General features: G+C 34.0%; 1 protein-coding gene and 1 pseudogene across 1 annotated transcript; one reads left to right on the top strand and one right to left on the bottom strand.

Moving 5' to 3' along the window:
• Positions 1-2,309: 2,309 nt before the first annotated feature.
• Positions 2,310-3,453, bottom strand: LOC122078861 (ubiquitin-NEDD8-like protein RUB2). Its single transcript, XM_042645073.1, has one exon. It carries the CDS (start codon positions 3,293-3,295, stop codon positions 2,417-2,419), a length of 879 nt encoding a protein of 292 aa, XP_042501007.1. The 5' UTR covers positions 3,296-3,453; the 3' UTR covers positions 2,310-2,416.
• Positions 3,454-8,006: 4,553 nt separating this feature from the next.
• LOC122073534 lies at positions 8,007-18,924 on the top strand (annotated as a pseudogene).
• Positions 18,925-24,742: the final 5,818 nt, after the last annotated feature.

The raw sequence follows: 24,742 nt of genomic DNA, 5'->3' as shown, positions 1-24,742 counted from the left end.
TTACCTACGACATTGGATAGCACTTCAATCTAGTACTCCAAATCCCTTTCATAACAAGAATCTCCATAGTCCTACTCCTATCGGCCACAACAACAATGAAAGGGTGAAAGGAGGACTAAAGAGTAAATAAACATATTCTCTAAATCTGAAGGAGATCACATGTGGTTCTTTCTTTTTGTGTATTAAGAATAGGGGAGAGTTTCTACGGTCAGCGTGGGAGCGTGATGCTACATTTCGGAAGAATTCAAAGTACTCTCAATCATGTGTCTAATTGATATAACGAACACAAAAGAAAAAGACAATGTAAAGAGAAAAGCTACAATCTTTCTAGAGTGTAGTGAAATTTTTTGGTTCCAAGGGATTTAATGTGGCTCTTCAAGGACATGAGAATATTACTACTCTTCAAGAATGCAACGTAATTAAAATTACGAGGATAGAACTCTTCAAGGTTACGATTTATCCACTCAAGGGTTAGCTGAGAGCAAATTCAATTCTCCATTCTTCTCTCTTTGGCTATTAAAAACATTATATTTAAATAGAAAAGAAAAACTGTAATCTCATTCTCAAGTCCTAATTGCTATTCATCCGTAGTTGAAATTACAAAATAAAAACCTAAATCCAATGCTTGAGAGGTAAAGAAAAAAATCTAAACAAGGTAACATTTATTAAGGTAGGTTCTTTGGAACACAATTTATTCTAAAAAGAAGAGAGAGAGAGAGAAAATTTTCCTTCACCAAACTATCTTAGGGTTCACAAACCCCTCTAGGGTTTTGGTATTTTCCCAAAATATCCTCGTGATACTCTCTTGCTTCCATCTAAAATCCTGCGGTGAATGGAAATCTAATTACCATGAATGTAAGAAAACTCGATCCTAAAACAAAAGTATGGTAAACAATAAAAATCATCCTTTTAATGCTACTCCATAGTTGGTGGCTTCTAACTTTCTCCTCAAATTAATCTTTATTCTAAAAATAGAACTAAAGATTATTTTCCCAATGTATACTTTCCCATATTGCTGAATCAAACTTGTACATTTATATTTTTTGCGGTTTCTAAAGAAATCCAGATTTCCCAATCTTCCAAAATTGCCATTTAAATTTCCAAAATATGAAATAGGAAGGTGTGTTCAATACAATATTGACCAAAAAGTCTCAAATCATCTCAAATCGGCTAAGAAACTTTCCTTTTATTTTATTTTATATTTTTCAAAACGTTATGCTTGCATAAGAGGGGTGTTTCAATCTCTTCATCAATAGGAGGAGATTTTTGCACTAGATTGCTCCTGCCACCAATGGGCAGAGCAGAAAACAGGTGGACGGGAGCAGAAAATTTTTGTCCTTTAGAATAACAGAATTTCAAAAGCTGGAACACATTCATTCCAAAGGTTGCTTCAGCCATTGAGAACCATTTCTGTTTGGGACTGAATAAAATTTCATATGAAACACAAAAAGATATAATTTCAATCATATCATTGAAATTTCATTTATTTCGATTAAAAAATATACTATTTTGTCGAAATGTTCGTTATCACAGTTATTTCTAATCATTCGTTAATTCCATCCACTAGCCTTCCAAAATGATCAAACAAAACACATGGAAAAAGTATTTGATTAACCACCAAAACGAATTCTTGAACATTGGACTGAATTCAGAACAAATATTATGTGCATCATTATCTAATCATGTGTGAAATTTTAAACCAATGTGTCCTTAAAGTCATGCAAAAATTGTTCGGAATAAGTGAATAATTTTCTTTCAGAATGAGGAAAATTGAAGGAAAAAAATTTATGTCTATCATTGTTTGAAGAACAAAATAGGTAGTCGAAGAAGATAAGCTACCAACTTTTACATGACTGAAAAATTCCACATCTATCAAATGGTTATATAAACAAAATATCCTGCCCATTTAGGTTTTATACTTTTCTTGAAATTTCCAATCTATAATCCATGGTATGAAAAGTCGAATAAGAATTTATCAACCCCAATTCTAAATTAATATCAGTTTATTTTTAGCAAAAATAAAGAAAATTTATCTCAATTTACTTCTAGTAGCTAGATCTAGAACACTATTGAATCAAAAACCCTAAATTAAAAATCTATGAAAATATTTCTTCCCAAATCCAGTTTCTAGGGTTTTGGATGATTCCCGACTGCTTCTGATCAGAATTCGAATACCTGGAGGTCGATCCCTTTTTGTATTTTCAGGTTTTTAAAGTTCTACCAAGTCTCAATATTTGAAGCACGAAAAAAAAAAAAAAATTCCTTCTAAAATCCTAAATAATTCATACCTCTACCGTTGCAACAACATAGTAGATAGAGTCTGAGAGCAAATCAAATCAAGTTCTCATACCAGAATCATTCTCGTCCTAGAATCCTACCTCCAAGGAAAAAACAATGAAAGAGAGAAAAAAACATGTCATGTTCCACCTCCTGTTACACTTCCAATGAAGATCTCAATGGTATCACCTTGTCGCACTTCATGCCATCGGAAGGATCGATCCTCATCCATCACATTCTGTTTGTAAATAAAGAAATAACTTTCTGTTGGAAGATTTGGATGACTATGCTGTTTGTGCAACTTCTGCAGTTCCTTCTTCAATTCCCCCACATTATCAGATGCATTCACCTCCACTGGAATTTTTGTTCCTCCTTTCGGCAACACCATTAATTTCAGTTTCTTAGAACTTGCAGCGGCGGCGGCGGCTCCTGCCGACGGTGGTGATGCTATCGCCGCATTAGAAGCAGATGTCGTCGTAACAACAAGAGATAGAGGCTTGACGACATTGATCTCGGCGTGGTCAGTTATGGCGTAATCCCTAAGAGATCGATCTTCCATCAAATCAACACCCATGAAGGATAGATTGAATCGATTGAGAGGGAGACCTTCAGCCTCATGGATCTTCTCCCTCAATCTTAAAACTGTCTCTGTTGGATCCATGGAAAGGGGAAACTGTTTCTTACCACTTTTTACGAGGATTTGAAGTTTTCTTGGTGGAGAAGATGAGGTGGATGATGATTCTTCCAGCTTCACCACCGTGGCTGGTGGTGGTGGTTGTTTATTAGCAGTCGGAGGTTCAGGTTCCAGAATGAGTTGGATTCGAGAGCGATTTAAGACCTCATAGAACTCAGTATCAAGCTCGTCCGCCATGACTTGACCATTAAAAACTAAGATTTGTCGAGAGATGGGGAAGCCTTCGTATTTCTGAATCTTTTCTTTCATCTCTAATACTGTATCGAAATAGCCCACTTCAATGGTGAACCTCTTGCCTTTGGGGATTTCGAAGAACACATCCATCTCTGAATGATCTTTTTTTCTTCTCTTTTGGTGTAATACACATAACGATCTTCTCGTTTTGTTACTAAAAAAAAGACTAAAATAAAGAGTTTCCTTTTCTGTAACTGCTAGTCCGATTCACAAGGAGGTTGGAGAATGGAGGAAACCAGTCCAGTCCAGTCCAGTTCATAAGTTAGCCGGGAAAGAAGCATTGGGTGCTAGTCTGCTACTACTACCTGTGATATTACAGCTACAGCCCTTCAATTTTGTGTAACGCACCTATTAATTTGCGAAACGGAATGTGCTAGCCGCATGAATTCATAGTCCTCGTACCGATCTGGATCAGGCTGTATCGGTCAGTTTTACCCTTACTTTTCATAAAATTAGGCTTTTTCTTACTATTGTACCCTTGTTCCGATACCGGCAGCAGATATGGATATTATACCAATCTAGATCAGCTTATATCAGTCTGGAATCTAGATTAAGATTCTAAAACTCGAATGGTCATAGGATTGGTCAAGGTCGATACCATTTTAGAATGGACTAGATTAGATTGTATCGGACAAATCTATCCTTGTTTCGTTTTGTCTTTTAGAACTAATCTGGATCGGTCAATTTGCCCTTACTTTTTTTTTTTTTTCTTTTAGGAAACTCGAATATTCTTTGGGATCCGAGGCAGCCTCTAAGATTTTATTAGAAAACCTCAAAAGAGGAAGATACAAAGGGGGGACTAAACCCGCCTTACTCCTAACCAAAGCACAAAAATGCTCACCATCGAAGCTGAAACTCATCCCAAGCCAAAAAAAAAAAAAAAAATCAAGAAAACTAACGTTGCATACGAATCACTATGAGACCAGCTCTATCTTCATTTGTAATCGAATAAGATCAGTTGGAATAGAAGAATTACCCTCAAAAGTAGATCTGGTTAAAGATTCAAAAGCCAAATTTGCCAACCAATCTACTACTCGATTACTGTCTAGGAAAGAGAAATATATATGGGCACCAAGCGAATCACAAAGTGAGATAATTTCTTGAAACCAATACCAGCAATTCTACAAATTGCAGTTTCTTTAGGTCACAATTTTTTCAATGAAAGTGAATTGATTTAGAAATCATATAGTCCCTTTTCCTCACACAATTTTGGCCAGTTTATTTGTACAAAATCCATAAAAGTTGGAAAATGCTGCCAGGATTTCCCCTGATAAGTTCCTAATAATACTTCCACCCCCACAGTACTTGGATTCCCCTTACTTGTTCGATCAACATTTAACTTCACAGATGTAACTGAAGGCTGCTAGTCAATTGGAATAAGGATTCTAGAATTTATATATGTGGGTTTAAATTAAAAACTTGCAAGACGAGGATGTCTTTCATAGATTGAGGTTTATTGAGTTTCTTAGCCAACTGGATTTCATGAATCCATTCCTTGATCTTTTCAAATCAATTCCCTACTTATTGTTTAAAAAAAAAGGAGTTTTTTTTAAACATTTTTTCCCTTATTCCAATAACTAATCCCATATCAACTAGATATCAGAATCAATCTCAGTCGATACTGATTCGATATAGCTAATCGGATATTAATACTTAAAACCATGATGCCAACAGCTGATCTAAGATCAATGACCAAGTATCTGTATCAACCTCAATCTAATAGGATCAACCAATCCGATACCGATATATAGAACCCTGATGGAGAGTATTATAAAGTGGTAAGATGCCATAAGTTTTATGTGAGATACGGGCAAATCTTCATGCACGAATGAGGTAACCCTGCAATCAGCGGAGCTAGCTTGAAATTATGGCACATACACAAGAATTTATGGGTCATCAGCCAAAATTACTATTTGGGTTGGAGTTCCAACTATGCATCCCTCCTTTATAGGAATCCATTCTCTCTCTTGCAGCCCCAATGCTATGAAATAGGAAACTGAGAGAAAAAATAAAAAAAAAATTCTATTATAGGGAAGGAAACTGAGCTGTTTCGTTTTAATAGAGAAAGATTTGTAATAGAACTTCCATTTCGAATACAATGTCTTTCTCTCTCCTTGCCTCCCATGTTAAATCCTGCAAACCTTACTCATCAGGCACAAAAGGGAGAGATGAAAGAGAAACTGATTTGGATGGACTACTACGGTGCCTAATTTTGCAGATGCTGATACGTATAAGTGGATTGATACGGATGAAGAGTAAAATATTCATTTTTTTTAATTGAAAGTAGGGCTGTTTTTTTCCTTTGGGTTATTTGGTTGTGATTTGAGAGTGCGAGTGCCTCTGTTGTTTGGGTTGGGGTAAGGCGGGTTATGTCCTCCCTTGTATTCTTTCCTATTTTATTAATAAATCTTTAGGGGCTCCTCGGGTCTCAGATAATTTTCGGGTAAAAAAAAAAAAAAAAAAGGTAATTCTATCCGATCTTGGCTGATCCATATCAATATCAGATCGGTATCGACCTTGATCGATCCCATTCTTGATACCGAGTTCTCAAACCATGTCCGTAAATGACTAATTTTGCAGACTTTTCTCATTGGTGGATAGTATGTGTACGATTTTAGGGTTTATATTGCCCGTGGTGCTGCTCCAAGCTGATAGGATCAGGGATCCATATTAGGTGGTTTCGTGGGAATTGATTTGGAATGAATGTTTGACAGTGAATAATGGAAGAACCCTTTAAAATTAAGTTCACATTTCACTAGTTCTGTTACCAAAAAAAAAATACTTCCCTAGTTTCAAACTAAGATTTTTCAAGAAGTTTAATGCATCATGGTGCATGGAATTATGCACACAACTATTAGATAAGGATAAAAAGGGTGCACTATAGACCCTTATTTCTCATATCCAATGGTTTGTACACATTTGATGCATGGCGAAGCGCAAAACCTTTTGCCTATTAGGGTTTTTTGCTATATATTTGTAGCGAAGTTTACTTTCTCTATAAGCAATTCTGAGAGGTGCGAGGATGAGCATTGTAACATTATTCTCCATTGATAGTGAAGCAGAATCTCATCTCACCGAGGATGTAGGTAATCTTGCCAAACCTAATAAACTTGTGTGCATTATTTGTTCTTATTTTTCATTACCTTCTACATTATTTTTAGGGTTGCATTTCTACAAACTAGTATCAGAGCTCTAAGTTTTCGTTTTCTAAGGTTTTCTATCATAATGGCAGGAAAGGGATTGAATGTTAAGTATGACATCGAGCAGTTCAATGGGAAGAACAACTTCACCCTCTAACGTCAAAGGAAGAAGGTTCTTCTAATACAACAAGGTTTGACAAAAACGTTTTTGGAGAAGTCGAAAAAACCTACAAAAGTTACTGATGAAGATTGAGAAGAGATGGAGGAAAAAGCGGTAAGCTCTATTCGATTAAATCTTTTCAATGATACCCTATAATATGTTATGGGTCTCAAATCTACACCGCATTTATAGGAGAAATTGAAAGCATCTACATGACGAAGTCTTTAACAAACAAGTTGTTCGTAAAAAAACAATTGCATTTATCTATATGGAGGAAGGTACGAATCTATTATAACATCTTAACATGTTCAATCAGATTGTAAGTAAACTTACAAACTTGAAAGTTGAGATTGAGGATGAAGATAAAGTCTTACTATTGCTATCATCGCTCCTAGAATTGTATGATCACCTAGTAATGACTTTCTTGTATTGGAAGGAGACCCTTGAGATGGATGAAGTCGCGACTGCCTTTATGTCTAATAATATAAGGAAGATGCCCAAGTATGAAATCTCAAGGAGAAGGTCTTTTCGAAGGTGACAAGGAGTAGGAAAGAAGGAGGTCAAATTAGAAGGGATCTGAAAAGAGTTGATCGAAATCAAAAGGGCAAAGACAAAGGTCTCATGTTACTAATGCAAGAAGGAAGGCCTTCTGAAGAGAGAGTGATTGAAGAGAAAGGCAAACTTGAAGAAGGATGCAAATAAGGCATCTGAGGAGGCTAGCATGATTGATAGTTCAGATGGAGATGATGTAGACATACTCTCTATATCATCAGGTAAGAATCAAGCTTCTGATTCTTAGATTTTAGATTCTGAATGTTCATATCATATGTGTCCATACAAGGATTGAATTGATAAATATCAACCATATAGTGGTGGGTCTGTCCTAATAGAAAGTGATGTTGTGTACAAGACCATTGGGACAGACACTATCAAAATCAAAATATTTGATGGGATATTTAGAACTTTAGCAGATATGAGACATGTACCAGAACTAAGGAAAAAATTAGTATCTTTGAGGGCACATGACTCAAATGGCTAGAAGTACATAACAAAAGGTGGAGTTTTTAAAGTTATTAAAGGTGTTATGATTGTCATGAAGGGACAGCTAACAGGAAACCTATACACTCATAGGGAGCACTGTTACAGGTAGAACACCTGTGACTAAAGAGTACAGATACAAGATATGATACAGATGATACTCATCTGTGGTATATGTGACTAGGGTATAATGAGAAAGAGGATTGACGAGGCTTCACAAAAGGAAACTGTTGAAGGGGTGAAAATTTGTAAAATGAACTTATGCAAGTATTGTGTATTACAAAACAGTGCAAGTATAGTTTCAAAACTGCAAAATATAAGAGTAAGGCAAGTCTGAATCTACTTTATGAAGCATAAAAGTGAGATGTTCACTAAATTTAAAGAGTGGAAGGCTTAGTTAGAAAGGAAATTAAGAAAAAAAATCAAGTACTTGAGAACAGATAATGGAGGGGAGTACAAGTACATGCCGTTTTTAGAATTGTGCAAAGCTAAAGGGATTACACTTCACTTCCTGGTTCCAAAGACACCACAGCAAAATGATATTGCTGAAAGGATAAACAAGATATTTCTCAAAAGAACTCAGAGTATGAGGCTGATATAGGATTGAGCAAGAGATTTTGGACAAAAGCAGTGAATATGACATATTTTCTCATCAATAGGTCTCCATCAAAGGTGATTGATTGTAAAATTCCTGAAGAGGTATGGACAAAAGAATCAGTATATTATTCTATTCTGAAAATATTTAGTTGTTCAGCCTATGCTTATGTGGAGAATAAACAAAGTTCTAAGTTAGAATCAAAGTCTAAGCAGTGTCTCTTTCTTGATTTTAAGAAAGACATAAAAGGATTCAAGTTGTGGAGATCAAAGTTAACAGAATGCTATGTTAGCAGAGATGTTGTGTTTGATGAGTCTCAAATGGTGAAGTCAAACTGTAATTCACAAGTAGTCGATGAAAATAAAGAAAGTTCTACTGTGTAAGTGGAGTTAGGAGAGTCAAAAATAACAAAAGAGAATGAGTCATCCAGTAACTTACCAGGGTAAAGGAAAACGTACTCACAAAGTACCTGTGAGATACGGGTTTGAGGACAAGTTGCCTATGCTCTCACTGTAGGTACAAGTGTTCCTTCTTTCGTACCAAAATGCTTTGAGTGATGCACAGGTGATAAATGAATGACAGCTATGATGGAGGAAATAGAGTCTCTGTAGAAAAATAAGACTTAGGAGATTGTGAAAAAATCCAAAGGAAAAAAAATCATTAGGTGTAAATGGGTCTTTCGTGCGAAAGAGGCAACATCTGAGAAAGAGCGTGAAAGGTACAAGGCCAGACTTGTAGCCAAGGGCTATGCACAGAAGAAGGGGTACACTATTTTGAAATATTATCTCCGGTGATGAAGCACACTTTGATTCATGTACTACTCGCTTTGGTTGCTATGTATAATTTGAAGCTTAAATAGTTTGATGTGAAGACGACATTTCTTTATGGTTACTTGGAGGAACAAATTTATATGGAGCAGTCTGAAGGTTTCAAGGTACAGAAAAAGGAAGATCATGTTTGTCTGCTTAAGAGATCATTTTATTATCTTAAGCAATCTCCTAGGCAGTGGTACAAGCGCTTTGATTCCCACATGGTGAAGATTTTGCTACACAAGAAGTGAGTATGATTGTTATGTTTATTATAAAGTTGTCAAGTGATAATTCCATTATTTTGTTGATGCTTTATGTTGATGATATGATAATTGCTGCAAATAATAAGCATGATATAGTAGTCTTTTTTAAGTTTTTGTTGAGTGCTGAATTTGAGATGAAGGATCTTGGTGCTGCAAAGAAGATCCTTGGCATAAAAATCCTTAGAGATAGAAGTGTAGGTAAACTTGGGTAAATCAAAAAAGGTATGTTAAAAAGGTTCTAGAGCATTTCAATGTGGAAAAGGCTAAGTTGATTAGCACTCCATTAACTAGTCACTTCAAGTTATCTGAAAGACAATGCCCTACAACACATAAAGAGGTGGAGCAGATGTCTCAAGTCCCCTATGCTAGAGCAGTTGGGAGTCTCATGTATGTTATGGTTTGTCACAGGCTAGATTTGTTTCATACAGTCATTGTTGTTAGTAGATACATGAGTAATCTAGGGAAGGAGTATCAGAATGCAAATAAGTGGACATTCAGATAGCTGAGCAAGACTAAAGATATAAATGTTATGTTCAGTGGTAAGGGAAGTTCCACAGAATTAACAGATTATGTTGATTTTGACTATGCTGGTAATTTAGATATGCGGAGGTCTCTACAGAGTATGCATGTACATTGATTGGTGGATCTATATCATGGAGTGCGATGCTTTACTCTACAGTTGCATTGTCTACTATAGAGGTAGAGTATATGGTAATAGTTAAGGCTGCTAAAGAAGTAGTCTGATTGGCTGGATTAGTTTGTGAGTTGGGATTGGAGCAAGGAGGTACAATGTTACATTATGACAATTATAGTGCCATATATCTTACCAAGAATCATGTATTCCATGTAAAGATAAAGCATATAGATATGAGGTTTCACAAGATCAGGGAGCTCGTGTCAGAAGGTAGTATTCGCTTAGGAAAATTTATACAAATCGCAATGTTACAGATTTATTTATCAAGTAGGTCACTATAGAGAAGTCGAGTCCTATTTGGACTTGGTTAATATTACTCATTGTTGAAGATGAAGGACACACCAAATAAGTGCAGATTTTTACCTCTGATGAGGTACGGGGATGATGATATCTATAAGTTATCTTTATAGGAGGCTCGATAGAATTTAAGCCAAGGTCGATATTGTTGTTATGTGATGTCTTGTATTCCATCGCAGTTTAATCCAGAGAGTACTAGCGCAAGCCCCCTAGTAGTGAGGTTTACATTTTGATATTAGGGTTTTTCACTATATATTTGTAGCGAGGTTCACTTTCTCTGTAAAAAATTCTGAGAGGTGTGAGGATGAACGTTGTAACCCTATTCTCCATTGATAGTGAAGCAGGATCACATCTCACCGAGGATGTAGGTAATATTGTTGAACCTCAGAAACCTGTGTGCATTATTTGTTCTTATTTTTCTATTATCTTCTGCATTGTTTTTAAGGTTGTGTTTCTACAACAATAGCCCAACCAAAACCATTAGAGGACGATAACTTACATTGTGAATCTCTTAGTCCAATCAAAGGCACTAGAGGCCAATAACATGCATTTCAATGTGTAGGGGTGTCAATTCCTAAACCGAATCGGTAAAACCGGTCGGACTGAACTGATAACAACACGGACCGAACCAAACCAAAGCCTTATTGGTTTGGTTCGGTTTCGAGTATTGCAACCCCAAAACCAAACTGAACCACACCGAAAACCGGATGAAACCGAAACCAAACCGAAATCGGCTCAAAACCCAGACGAAAACCTAAACCAAACCAGTAAGAAACCGAAACACTCCAAAATTCATTAAAAAAATCAAATTTTGCATAGTTTTGTATACATTTGTATGGAAAGTCGAATCCAAACTAGACCAAAAACCAAAACCAAACGGGTTACAAATCGATTTAAGAAACCGAAGATAAACCGAAACCAAACCGCACCAAAACCGAAACCAAACCGAAACCGGAATTTCCTTATTGGTTCGGTTTCGGTTTCAACTTTCCCACACCAAAACCGACTCAACCCGAACCGAAACCGAGCTGGACCGACCAATTGACACCCCTATCAATGTGTCAGTAACCACCTTTGGACGAGATTAAAAGTACTATTTTCCCTATGAACACTCTGAAGAGGCTCTGTCCCAGATGGTTTCCCTCTTTTTTTTTTTTAAATAAAATGTTGGGATGTTATTTATGATGATCTTTATGCCTTTGTTACTGATTTCTTTGATTTCAATACAGACCACACAGAAACGATTAACCAATATTGGAAATATCTTCTATAACAGTTAAAGTTATTACAAAACTATTAGCATCAGCTAAAAGCGACCTTGTCTAGTATTTTTTCCATGGCTCAATTGACATTCATCCCCAACATGCATATTTATCTTCGACAATATTTTTATTATTCATAAATTTTTTCATTATATTAAAAAGAAGGAAAAGGAGAAAAACAAATTTATGGCACTAAAACTTGACATGGAACAACATATGATTGGATGGAATGGCATTTCTTGGAGAATATACTTCTAAAGTCGGTATTTGTTCCAAATTTACCAGTATAGTATTATCATGCATCTAATTAGCTCATTTATAAAGTCTTCCTCAATGCGACTAAATTAAGTCATTGACATCTAGGTATCCGTCAAGGTAATTCTTTGGCTCCAGTAATTTTCTCATTTGCTCTTAAGGTCTCAGTTGTATTCTAACACATGTCGAATCTAAAAAAATAATTCATGGTATAAAGATGTGTAACCATATCAAAATCATCACACATCAACGTACTATTAACATTTATCATATAATTATATGTATTGATGCTATCCTTGTTCATTTGGACCTAACATGTATAGTGAGGATCCTTCAAGATAGAAAATATTTTATGCTTTTAATTAAACATTCTTGCTTATAATAATTATAGAAAAAAAAAAGAGAATCACTAAATAAAAATGAATAAGAATTTGTTGAACAAAATTGAATAATATAAGGTGATATAATATAAATTATTATTTAACATAAAACATCAATTAAGGATTGATAAAAAAAAAAATTGATCAAATGCCAGTCTTTGGAATTAGGCTTACGTTACTTCAAAACACCCACTTATAGGGTTCTCAGCTATTAATAGGCTCAATCTATTTTTTTTATATCCTTGGAAGTTTCATTATTTCTTTTATTACAAGAAGAGTTACCGTGTTGCTTCTGCTTCCTCTCTTTTTTTCTTCTATTTTTAAACCAATTCTCCACTTTCTCTACTATAGTCTTCCTTTCATATGTAATGAGGTTTTTCATCAATTTCTTAATGGCTTTCTGTACTTTGATACTTGTGCTCCTCATAAGCTTTCAACAAGAGCATTTTTTATTCTTTAATAGGGGACCATCGTGTTCTCCTATCGCTAACTTGTGGAGACAAATATGTAAGAGTTACGATTGAGCCTTTTATAGATATGCCATTTAGAGGATTATCATTCACTATATCACTAAGTTACATTTCATGTGTTCCTTCAATTGTGCACATTATTCATTTCTACATAAAATTTTACGAATCATAAAAATAGTGAAAGATCCTCTCCAACTACAGTTGATTAGCTATTTGACAGTTGAACGAACATGGGGATGCACATCCATATGTTGGAATGTATGTCCAAGTCCTTCCAACCGTTAGATGGCTAATTGGACATTAATTGGGTGACATGCTAATTAGAGAAAGCAACTAAAGAGAGCACCATAAAATTTATAAAAAAAAAAAAAAAGAAGAAATCAATGAACATTTTTTTAAATAAAATGATGGGATGTTATTTATTATGTTTTTTATGCCTTTTTTGTTGATATCTTTGATTTTAATACATGTCACACAAAAATGGTGGACTAATATTGAAAATATCTTCTAATAACAGTTAAAGTTATTATAAAATTACTAGTCATTCAGCTAAAACCGATTTTACCTAGTATTTTATTCATGGTTCAATTAACATTCATCCTCAACATGCATACTCATCTTTGAAAATATTTTTATTATTCATAAAGTTTTTCATTATATTGTAAAAAGGAAAAAATAAATTTATGACGCTAAAATTTGGCATGAAACAGCATATGATTAGACTAAATGACATTTCTTAGAGAATATGCTTATAAAGTTGGGATTTGTTCTAAATTTCTATTATCATGCATTGGATTAGTTCGTTTATAAAGTCTTCCTCAATACGGTTAAGATTGAGTTATTGACATCAAGATATTTATCAAGGTAATCCTTTAGCTTTGGTATTTTTCTTTATTTATTCTCAAGTCTCAATAGTGTTCTAGCACATGTCGAATCTAAAAAATAAATTCATAGTATAAAGATATGTAACAAGATCAAAACCATCACATATCTACATAGTATTAATATGTATTATATAATTATATGTATTGATGCTTTCCTTGTTCATTTGAACTTAACATGGATAGGGGAGGACCTTTCAAGATAGAACAAAACTTTTATGCTTTGAATTAAATATCCTTACTTATAATAATTAAAGGAAAAAAAAAATCATCAAATAAAAATAAAGAAATAAGAATTTGCTGAACAAAATTGAATAATAAAAGGTGATATAATATAAATTTTCATTTAACATAAAACATCAATTAAGGATTAAAAAAGAAAATTGATCGATGTCAGTCTTTGAAAGTAGGGCTTGACTTACTTTAAAACACCCACTCATAGGGTTCTCAACTATTACTAGGCTCAATCTATTTTCATTTATATTCTTGAAAGTTCAATTATTTTTTTTTATTAGAAGAAAAGTCACCCTATTACTTATACTTCCTCCCTTTTACCCTTTCATTTTTAAACCAACTTCCTAATTTCTCACTGTAGTCTTCCTTTTATATGTGTTGAAATTTATCACTAATTTTTTAATGGTATCTGTGCTTGGGTACTTATGCTCCTCATAAGTTGTCAACAAAAGTATTTTTTGATCTTCAGTAAGGGTCCATCGTGTTCTCCTATCACTAACTTGTGGAGACAAAGATATAGGAGTTACAATCGAGCCTTTTATAGATACACCATTCAGAGGATTACCATTCGCTATATCGCAAAGTTGCACTTGATGTGTTCCTTCAGCTGTGCACATTATTTATTTTCACATAATTTTTTATGAATCATAAAAATGATGAAAGATCCTCTCCAATTGCTAGACGCTTGATTAGCTATCCGACAGTTAGACAGACATGTGGAAGCACATCCATGTGTTGGAATGTATGTCCAAGTCCTCCCAATCATTAGATGGCTAATTGGACATTAATTGGGCGACATGCTAATTAGAGGGAGCAACCAAGATAGAGCACTATCAAATGAAAAAGAATAAATCAATGAATATTTTTTTAATAAAATGTTGGGATGTTATTTATGATGATTTTTATGCCTTTGTTACTGATTTCTTTGATTTCAATACAGGCCACTTAGAAAGGTTGACCAATATTGAAAATATCTTATAATAACAGTTAAAGTTATTAGAAAGCTATTAGCTACTCGGCTAAAAACGATATTGCCTAGTATTTTTTTCATGGTTCAATTTACATTATCCCTTACATGCATACTCATCTTCAACAATATTTTTGTATTTACAAAGTTTTTCATTATATTAGAAAGAAAGAAAAAGGAAAAAAGAAATTTATGGAGCTAAAACTTGACATGAAATGACATATGATCGGATAGAATGACATTTCTTGGAGAATATGCTTCTAAAGTTGGAATTTGTTCTAATTTACCAATATTGTATTATCATTAGGGGTGCAAGTTTGGCCCTGATGGCCCGAACCCTCCCTTGGCCCGCCCTAATCCCAAACAAGTATCAATCAGAAAATTTTGGCCCTGAGGGCTAGCTCGGCCCTGAAATTTCTAACCCTGAGCCTGAGTCAGGTTAGGGCAGGTAAGGGTTGATGCCTTTGGCCCACCCAATCAGCTCTGAACCCGACCCTAATTTTTTACCCTGAGTTTAGGCCTTGGTTTTGGTCTTACTGGACCCTAATTTTTTTCCCTGATGTTGACTTTGGATTTTTTTGTTTTCTTAGGATATTCTCTTCTTTGTTTAACATAACAAGGGTTTTGAGATCTTCGAATTGTTTGTCTTATTAGGATGATCTCTTTGTTTATCATGACAAATAATTGAATTTTTTTGAATTATTTGCTTTCTTAAGATGATATCCCTTTTGTTTACCATAATAATTAGAGTTATTTATATTGTTTGAATGTTTGCTTTAGGATGTTCTTTTTATGAAAAGTAATTTGTGACTTTGTGTTTTTTTATCTCCTCTTTATTATAAATATTTTTTATTTTTTATTTTTTATTAATTCATATTTTGTAGGGTCAGGGTATACCCAGCCCTCAATGGCAAACCAGGGTAAAGGTCGGGGTCAATTAGGGTCAAGGTGGGTAAGGGTTGGGCTGAACCTTGAAGGGTTGAGCCTGGGTTGAAGTTTTGTGGCCCTGAGTCAGGGTTAGGGTGGGTTTGGGCCCAGTTAAGGGGATTCAGGGTTGGGCTAGGGTTTTAAGAAACTCGGCCCAACCCAGCCCTGTTGCATCCCTAATTATCATGCATCTGATTAGTTCGTTTATAAATTCTTTCTCAATGCGGTTAAAATTGAGTCATTGACATCAAAGTATCTGTCAAGATAATCCTTTGACTTCGGTACTTTTTCTAATTTGCTCTCATGGTCTCGGTAGTATTCTAGCATATGTCGAATCTAAAAAATAATATCACAGTACAAATATGTGTAACTAGATCAAAACCATCACACATCTATGTACTATTAATATGTATCATACAATTAAATGTATTGATACTTTCCTTGTAAATTTGGACCTAACATTGATAGGGAGGACCCTTCAAGGTAGAATATAACTTTTATACTTTGAATTAAACATTCTCGTTTATAATAATTAAAGGAAAAAGAAAAAAAAAAAGAAAAGAGAATCATCGAATAAAAATGAAGAACTAAGAATTTGTTGAACAAAATTGAATAATAAATGTCATATAATATAAATTCTCATTTAACATAAAACATCAATTAATGATTGAAAAAAAAAAATTGATCGATGCCAGTCTTGGAAGTGGGGCTTGCCTTACTTCAAAACACCCACTTATGGGGGTCTCAACTACTACTAGATTCAATATATTTTCTTTTATATCTTTGAAAGTTCCATTATTTGTTTTATTAGAAGAAGAGTCATCATGTTACTTCTACTTTCTCTATTTTTGCCTTATATTTTTAAACCAGTTCCTCACTTTCTCTACTGTAGTCTTCCTTTCATTTGTATTGAGATTTATCACCAATTTCTTAATAGTTTATGTGCTTAGATATTTATGCTCCCTATAAGCTTTCAACAAGAGCATCTTTTGTTATTCAATAGGGGTCCATCTTGTTCTCCTACCTATCACTAACTTGTAGAGTCAAAGATATATGAGTTGTGATCGAGCATTTTCTAGATATGTCATTCAAAGACTTATCATTTGCCACATCGTCAAGTTATTCTTCATGTATTCCTTCAACTGTGCACAATATTCATTTTCACATAAACTTTTACGAATCATAAAAATAGTGAAAGATCATCTCCTACTACTAGATGCTTGATTAGTTATCTGACAATTGGGTGGACATGGGGATGAACATCCCATATGTTGAAATGTATGTCCAAGTCCTTCCAATCATTAGATGACTAATTGGACAGTAATTGGGTGACATGCTAATTAACTACTACAACCAAGAGAGAACACTGTCAAATGAAAAAGAAGAAATTAATGAATATTTTTTCTTAAATAAATTTTGAGATGTTATTTATGATTATCTTTATGCCTTTGTTACTGATTTTTTTTTTTATTTCAATACAGGCCACACAGACACATTTGACCAATATTGGAAATATCTTCTAATAACAGTTAAAGTTATTACAAACTACTAACCACTTGGCTAAAAGCGATTTTACCTAGTATTTTTTTCTTGGCTTAATTGACATTCATCCCCAACATGCATACTCATCTTCAACAATATTTTTATTATTCATGAAGTTTTTTATTATATTAAAAAGAAAGAAAAAGGAAAAACAAATTTATGACACTAAAACATGACATGACTCGGCATATGATCGGACGAAATTGGCATTTCTTGGAGATTATGCTTCTAAAGCTGTGATTTGTTCTAAATTTACCAGTATAGTATTATCATGCCTAATTAGTTCGTTTATAAAGTTTTCCTCAATCCAGTTAAAATTGAGTAATTGACATTTAAGTATCTGTCAAAATAATCTTATGGCTCCGGTAGTTTTTCTCATTTGCTCTCAAGGTCTCAGTAGTATTCTAACACATGTCGAATCTAAAAAATTAATTCATTGTATAAAAATGCGTAACCAGATCAAAACCATCACATATCTATGTAATATTAACATGTATCATAAAATTATATGTATTGATACTTTCCTTATTTATTTGGACCTAACATAGATAGGATAGACCCTTTAAGATGGAACATAACTTTTATGTTTAATTTGAATTAAACATCTTTGCTTACAATAATTAAAGAAAAAAATGTGTTCCTTCAAGATAGAACATAACTTACTATTTGGGGTGGAGTTCTAACTACACTTCCCTCCTTTATAGGAATCTATTCCTTCTCTTACAAGTTCAATGCTATGAAATAGGAAACTGATTAATGAATATATATATATATATATATAATCTGAAAAGAAAGACAGATTATAGTTTAATTTTTTTTAGAGAAAATATCACTCCCCTCCCCTGAACTATGGCAAAATATGAAGCTCCCTTACATTTTTTCAAAAATATCATTCTTCTCCCCCTAAACACAAAGATTCAATCTACGTCTCCAACCATTGAAATTGGCTGTTAAGTTAGCAAATTTTTTTTCATAATACCTAAGCTATCTTCATACATGTAAAATACCTATTATACCCTCTGTGAACTAAATCTCTCTTGCCATACTTGTCGATCAGAATCCCTTTCTATATTGCTCATCCCTCTTTTTTCACTGCATCCCCTTCTTCATTCCATTGTGCTTCAATTGGAGCCCTAGAGAAGATCAGCTTTAACTCCATTTCTCTCATCCACTTTTTCGTTGAAAGACCAGAGATATCTCCATTGATTGCAGAGTAGCTTTGTTTCAGGCTCTGTTTCAGCATCGGTAGAAAGAGGGTTTTGCAGGTGAAGCTATTGAAATGGAAGTTCAGAGGAAATGAGAGGATTGAAGTGGATGGGTTCCCGATTCAGGTTTCTTGGGACGTTTACAACTGGTTGTTTGATGATGATGAGAATGGGCATGCCGTGTTCATGTTAAGATTCAAGAATATTGAGGAATTGGATGATGAGAGGGGAATGATAATGTTGGCGCAGCAGCAAAAACAGCTCTATGGATTTGGGACGAATGGGTTCGAGTGGAAGAAGATGAAGAAGAGCTCATTGTCATCGTCGATGTCTTCGGTTTCGTCGGGTTGCAGTTCTTCTGTGATGGAATGGGTCAGTACAGAGGAGAGCGAATTGCAGAGCCCATCTAGGTTTTCATTGCTGGCTTATGCTTGGAAGAATTGAAGGGCCTGATTTCAACTAAATTATTTTTTGTTAATTCTTTGTTTCATGGTAGTTTCTCTTCTAGGACTGTAATATTTTGATATTTAGATTCATTACTAACCCATTTGTTCGTGAACTTTGATGAATAAATCCTTCACTATAGAAGAAAAAAAGAAACAGATTGATCGTTGATGGCTAATCATCTTCTACCACTACTAAAGGAAAAAAAAAATCTATTTTTTCTGCTTTTGGCAGTGACGATTGCTTTTGATTTTTCATTTTTAAATTGACAATTTAATATATTTGATTGAACGAGTCTGTACAAGCAAAATGATGATCAGAATGAAGAGGAAGATCAATAGTTGTGGTTTTGATCCAGTTTTGATTTGGGTTTTGGTGAAAAAAGGGATTATTTCATAGAGGGTATAATTGGTATTTTACATGTATGAGGGTAGTTTAGAAATTATTAAAAAATATGACTGACTAAATAGCCAGTTCAAACGGTTGGGGATGATAGATAGAATCTTTGTGTTTAGGGGGAGGGGAATGATATTTTTGAAAAAGTGTAGGGAAACTTGATATTTTGCCATAGTTTAGGGGAGGGGAGTGATATTTTCTATTTTTTTTTTTTTTTTGAAAGTAGGGGTATTTTTATCTGATCTTGGGCAATCCATGTTGATATCAGATCGGTATTGACCTTGACATATCCCATTTTCGATACTGAGTTCACAAACCATGTATGTGACTAATTTTTCAGACGTCCTCTCATTGGTAGGTGGTGTATATGTGATTTTAGGGTTTATGTTGCCTGTGGTGTTGGTCTAAGCCAATAGGATCAGGGTTGATAGTGAATAATGGAAGAACTCTTTAAAATTAAGTTCATAACTCTTTAAAATTAAGAACTCTTTAAAATTAAGTTCATAACTCTTTAAAATTAAGTTTATATTTCATAATTTTCGTTACCAAAAAAATATTTCCCTTGTTTCAAATTAAGATTTATGGAGAGGTTTAGTGCATCATGGTGCATGAAATTATGCACATAGTCACTAGACGAGGGTAAAAGAGGTGCACTGTAGACTAATATCCAATGGTTATAGGCACAGTGAAATGCAAAACCTTTTGCCTAAAGATTTTGTTTGAAAAAAACGTTTACCTTGCAGGTGATGTTACACTAGTCCAACCGAAAGCACTGGAGACATATAACTCTCGACCCGAATGGTTTCCTTTTTCTTCTTTTATTTCTTTTTTTTTTAATAAAATCTTGAGATATTATTTATGATCTTTATGCCTCGTTACTGCTTTCTTTGAATTCAAAACATGACACACAGGAACGGTGGACCAATATTGGAAATATCTTCTAATGAGCCTATGTGAGGTAACACTTAAAAGTTATTAAAAAACTATTAAGCACACTGCTAAAAGAGATCTTGCCTATTATTGTTTTCTTGGCTAATTGGCATTCATCCCCAACATATATACTCATCTTTATCATTCACAAAGGTTTTCATTATATTAGAAAGAATGAGAAAAAAAAAAAATTATGACTCTAAAACTTGACATGAAATGGGCATATGATCCGATGGAATGATGTTTCATGAAGAATATATTTCTAAAGCTGGGCTTTTATTCCAAATTTACTAGTATAGTATTATCATTCATCTGAGTTTATTTATATTTCTTTCTCAATGTTGTTGACATCTTGGTATCCGTACATTTTTTCCCTAGCTCTCAAGTTCTCAATCGTATTCTAACATATGACGAATCTAAAAAATTAATTCATGATATAAAGTTGCGTAACCAGATCAAAACCATACACATCTATGCATTATTAACATGTATCATTTTATTATATGTATTGATATTTTCTTTGTTCATTTGGACCTAACATGAATAGGGAGGACCCTTCAAGATGGAACATAACTTTTATGCTTTAAATTAATTAAACATCATTGCTTACAATAATAAAAAAATATATGAATTTGCTGAACAAAATTTAATAATAAAGCGTGATTTAATATAAAATTCTCATTTAACATAAAACATCAATTAGGGATTGAAAAATGAATATTGATCGATGCTAGTCTTTGAAAGTGGAGCTTGCTTTACTTCAAAACACCCACTTATAGGGTTCTCAACTATTACTAGGCTCAGTCTATTTTCTTTTGTATCCTTGAAATTTTCATTATTTCTTTTACTACAAGAAGAGTCACCCTGTTGCTTCTGCTTCCTCTCTTTTTCCCTTCTATTTTTAAACCAGTTCCCCACTTTCTCTACTGTAGTCTTCTTTTCATAGGTATTGAGATTGGCTACCAATTTTTTAATGGTTTCTGTGGTTGGATACTTATGCTCCTCATAAGCTTTCAACAAGAGCATCTTTTGTTCTTTAGTAGGAGTCCATCGTGTCCTTCTATCACTAACTTGTGGAGACGAAGATATAGGTGTTGCAATGGAGCCTTCTGTAGATACGCCATTCAGAAGATTATCATTCACTATATCGCTAAGTTGCTCTTTCTGTGTTCCTTCAACTGTGCATAATATTCATTTTCACATAAATATTTATGAATCATAAAAATGGTAAAAGATCCTCTCCAATTATTGGATCACTCAATTAGCCATCCGATGGCTGGGTGGACCTAGGGATGCGTATCCATGTGTTAGGATGCGCATCTAAATCCTCGCAATAGTTGAATGGCTAATTGGGGGACATGCTAATTAGAGAAGAGCAACCAAGAGATACCAGCATTAAAAGAAAAAGAAGAAATCAAGGAACACTTAAACAGGACCAAAGAAATAAGCCATCAAACTAGAACATAAATCACATCAAACTAGATTATTTAATAGTTTTTATTGATACAAATGAACAATGTTTGCCCAACAAAATTTAAGCATTATTGATTGTATTTCAGCTTATAACTAATTAACAATGGTATTTGGGTTAGAAAGTAAGCCATTGGGTGTGGGCTTAGAAGGAATATATGTAATCCTAATTGATATAAAAGTCTAAGATGGCTAATTGTCCCTATGGTTTAGTTCACCATATTAGAATTAGTTTTGAAACCGATATCACACGTAGACCTACTTTATTCACTTGCAATCCATGTCTGGTTTCCTTTATTCACATATTCCAATCCTATACAAATTGATGGACGATCTAAGGCATTGTGTTAAAAGTTATAGTTGGTGGTGAGAGTACAATTTTATTTTCTTTAATAGTTGATTGATGTAGGATCAGGAGTAGCAAACACTCAACATACTCTTGATATTAAATTGAGAATTTTCCCATATCAATGGTTAGAGGATCAAACGTTAACCGTTTGGTGGTGAAAGCGCAATTTTATTTACATACTATTGGTTGTAGGATGGGCAAATCCCTCTACATATTCTTGCTATTGGATTGAGAATTTCCAAGCTTTAACTACCGGTAGTAAAACCATAATTTTATTCCTTAAATACTTGGTGGATGTGGCATTAGGGAGGGGCCGGAGGGCTTTGGGAAAATAGATTGAGAATTTTGGGAAAATAGATTGAGAATTTTGGGAAAATGATAACAACAACAACATTATCATCCAAAATCTTATCCCAACTTAATGGGTCGGTTATGTTCCAAGCAAGGACAAATATTAGGATCCATGCAAAAAAGATTGACAGATTATGACTAGTTATAATAAGTATTGACCATCAATCTGAAACACCACTACAAATCAGCCACAAACCTATAACGATAGACTATAATAAGTACCAGTTGTGTATAAACTATAATAAATCTTGCACCTCTGCTGGACAAAATTTTAGGATATGATATCTCAAAAAATCAAATTTTCACACAATAACTTTAGGTTTCATCAATTGCAATGGCGATAACAATATTAACTATAGAAAGATTAGAATAATAAAAGAGAATCAAAATAAGTAAAATTTTCCAACAAAAAAAAAAAGAAGGCAACTTTATCACAATTGGAAGGCTCCTTGTACGCAAGATCTTTTCCAATTTTGCCTTCACAACTCTTCATTATTTTGCTACCAACTTCGTTTATGTTTCTGTCATAATTCTTAGTTCGTATCGTTTTTTGTATCGTTTTTTATATAGACTGATGAATCCTAAACTGTTAGCAATTCTAACAACGTTGTTCGAACCCCTCTTATGAAGAGAGTCCTATTTCATTAGGGTCACCCTTCATCTCACTGTCTAAGAGGGATAAGGGTTATTTCATTACATGCGCGGGAGAGGGACTGGTGAGAGTAAGAGGTGCCAAAACCTAGATGGAACCAGTAAAACCGATTGGGTCGAATTAGAAATGATCTAGATCGAGCAAAACTGAAGCCTTGTTGGGCTGGTTTTGATTTATGAAATTATGACCATAAAATCAGACCGAATCGCATTGGAAATTGAACAAATCCAAACCCAAATCAAATCTGACACAAAATCTGGACCAAAACCAATACCAAATCAATAAGAAACCGAAAACAATTCAAAACTCATAAAAACAAATAAGGGCAAGTGGTAGCAGGACGTACGTATTGCAATCTTATTTTTACTTTCTTTTAATATTAACCTTTCATTTAATATTAGATTAATCTAAACCATCTATTAGTTTTTTATATTGTAACTGATTCCTAGTTTTTAGGGTGGAGAGTTGACGGACGTGGTTACTTAACTTGTCTAATATTTTTTTAAATAAATAAATAAATAAAAAATAAAAATCCAATATAAGCGGTCTTCTCCTTCGATTCTACTGGGAAATCTCAATTCTCTCTCTCTCTCTCCTTGCTTCTACTTCATTGCCGTTCCTTCTTTCTATAGCCGCCATCATCATCTCTCTCTCTTTCTCTCTCAAAATAGGATGAGGTAAGAAAAAAATCAACATAACTCTTTTCAGGCACTGAGCATATGAGAGACTTGGCCGCACATATCCAAATACCATGTTTACATATTAATCATCAGAGAAGAAATTTGGACAGTAAAGCTTGCATGTATAGTAGAGGACAAATTTGAATTAATAAAGTAAACAAAGCTGTTGAATATCTAGGATTTTATTATTACTTCTTAGGTAGATATTATTAATCTATGAGAATTTACCAATGCAAATCTTCAGTGAGATTGGTAAAGAAAACTTCAACTAGACTAGAGAGCACTGAAAAAGGAAGAAGAAAGAAGGAACAACCTTAAAGAAGAAACAAGGAGAGAAAGAGGATCGAGATTTTTAAGTGGAATCAAAGGAGAAGTCCGCTTATATTGAGATTTATTATTATTATTTAATATTAATAATATTAAACAAAGTTGTAACTATTTACAACTTCGTTAGCAGGATTAACTATTTAACAGGTATCAATCATATCACTTACGTGAATATTCACCAGCTCCGGACATTTTGCATTTCTATTTTTCTGCACATACCACTACCATTTTACCTAAAAATAATGTTTTTGTATAATTTTGTATGTAAAGATTTCATGGTAAATTGAACACAAATCGGATCAAAATCAAAATCAAAACCAAAACTATCTCATTACAATTCAATAGGAGAAATTGAACCCAAATCAAAATCAAATCGAAACTAGAATCAAATTGAAACCGATATTTTTGTACTGGTTTGGGTTAGGTTTCACCATTCGAATCTACCGATGGACACCCCATATTGAGAATTCTCCGTAGGAAGATTATATCTCTCTCATGTTTCTCTCTTCATGTTTTCACAGTTCCAACTTCCAACAGCTAAAGTGACATCATCTACTAGAAAAACTTTTGACAGGAAAAGAATCCAAAAGGGAAACGGTAAATAAAAAATAAGAAAAATCTAGAAAACCACTCACTCAGTCACTCTTCAGAAAATCTCGGGGATTTTCGATCCCATGGCTCCTCTCCCCCCAAGATCTGGAGATCAGGTAGTCGCCAATGTCGAGCGCGTGGCGAGAATCCCTACTTTCAGTACAAACATATTGTTGTAAAATTTTTTCTTTGGGTCCGTGATGATTTCTTAAACCGATTGAGAATTTG

Source organism: Macadamia integrifolia, chromosome 1 (assembly GCF_013358625.1).
Source record: "Macadamia integrifolia cultivar HAES 741 chromosome 1, SCU_Mint_v3, whole genome shotgun sequence".
Classification (NCBI taxonomy): domain Eukaryota; kingdom Viridiplantae; phylum Streptophyta; class Magnoliopsida; order Proteales; family Proteaceae; genus Macadamia; species Macadamia integrifolia.
Note: the sequence above shows the minus strand (reverse complement) of the source record. Positions and strands in the feature narration are given on the sequence as shown.

What these genes read in the sequence shown, in the direction of transcription:
- LOC122078861 (XM_042645073.1), bottom strand. Translation starts at nt 3,295, where the DNA reads ATGGATGTGTTCTTCGAAATCCCCAAAGGCAAGAGGTTCACCATTGAA.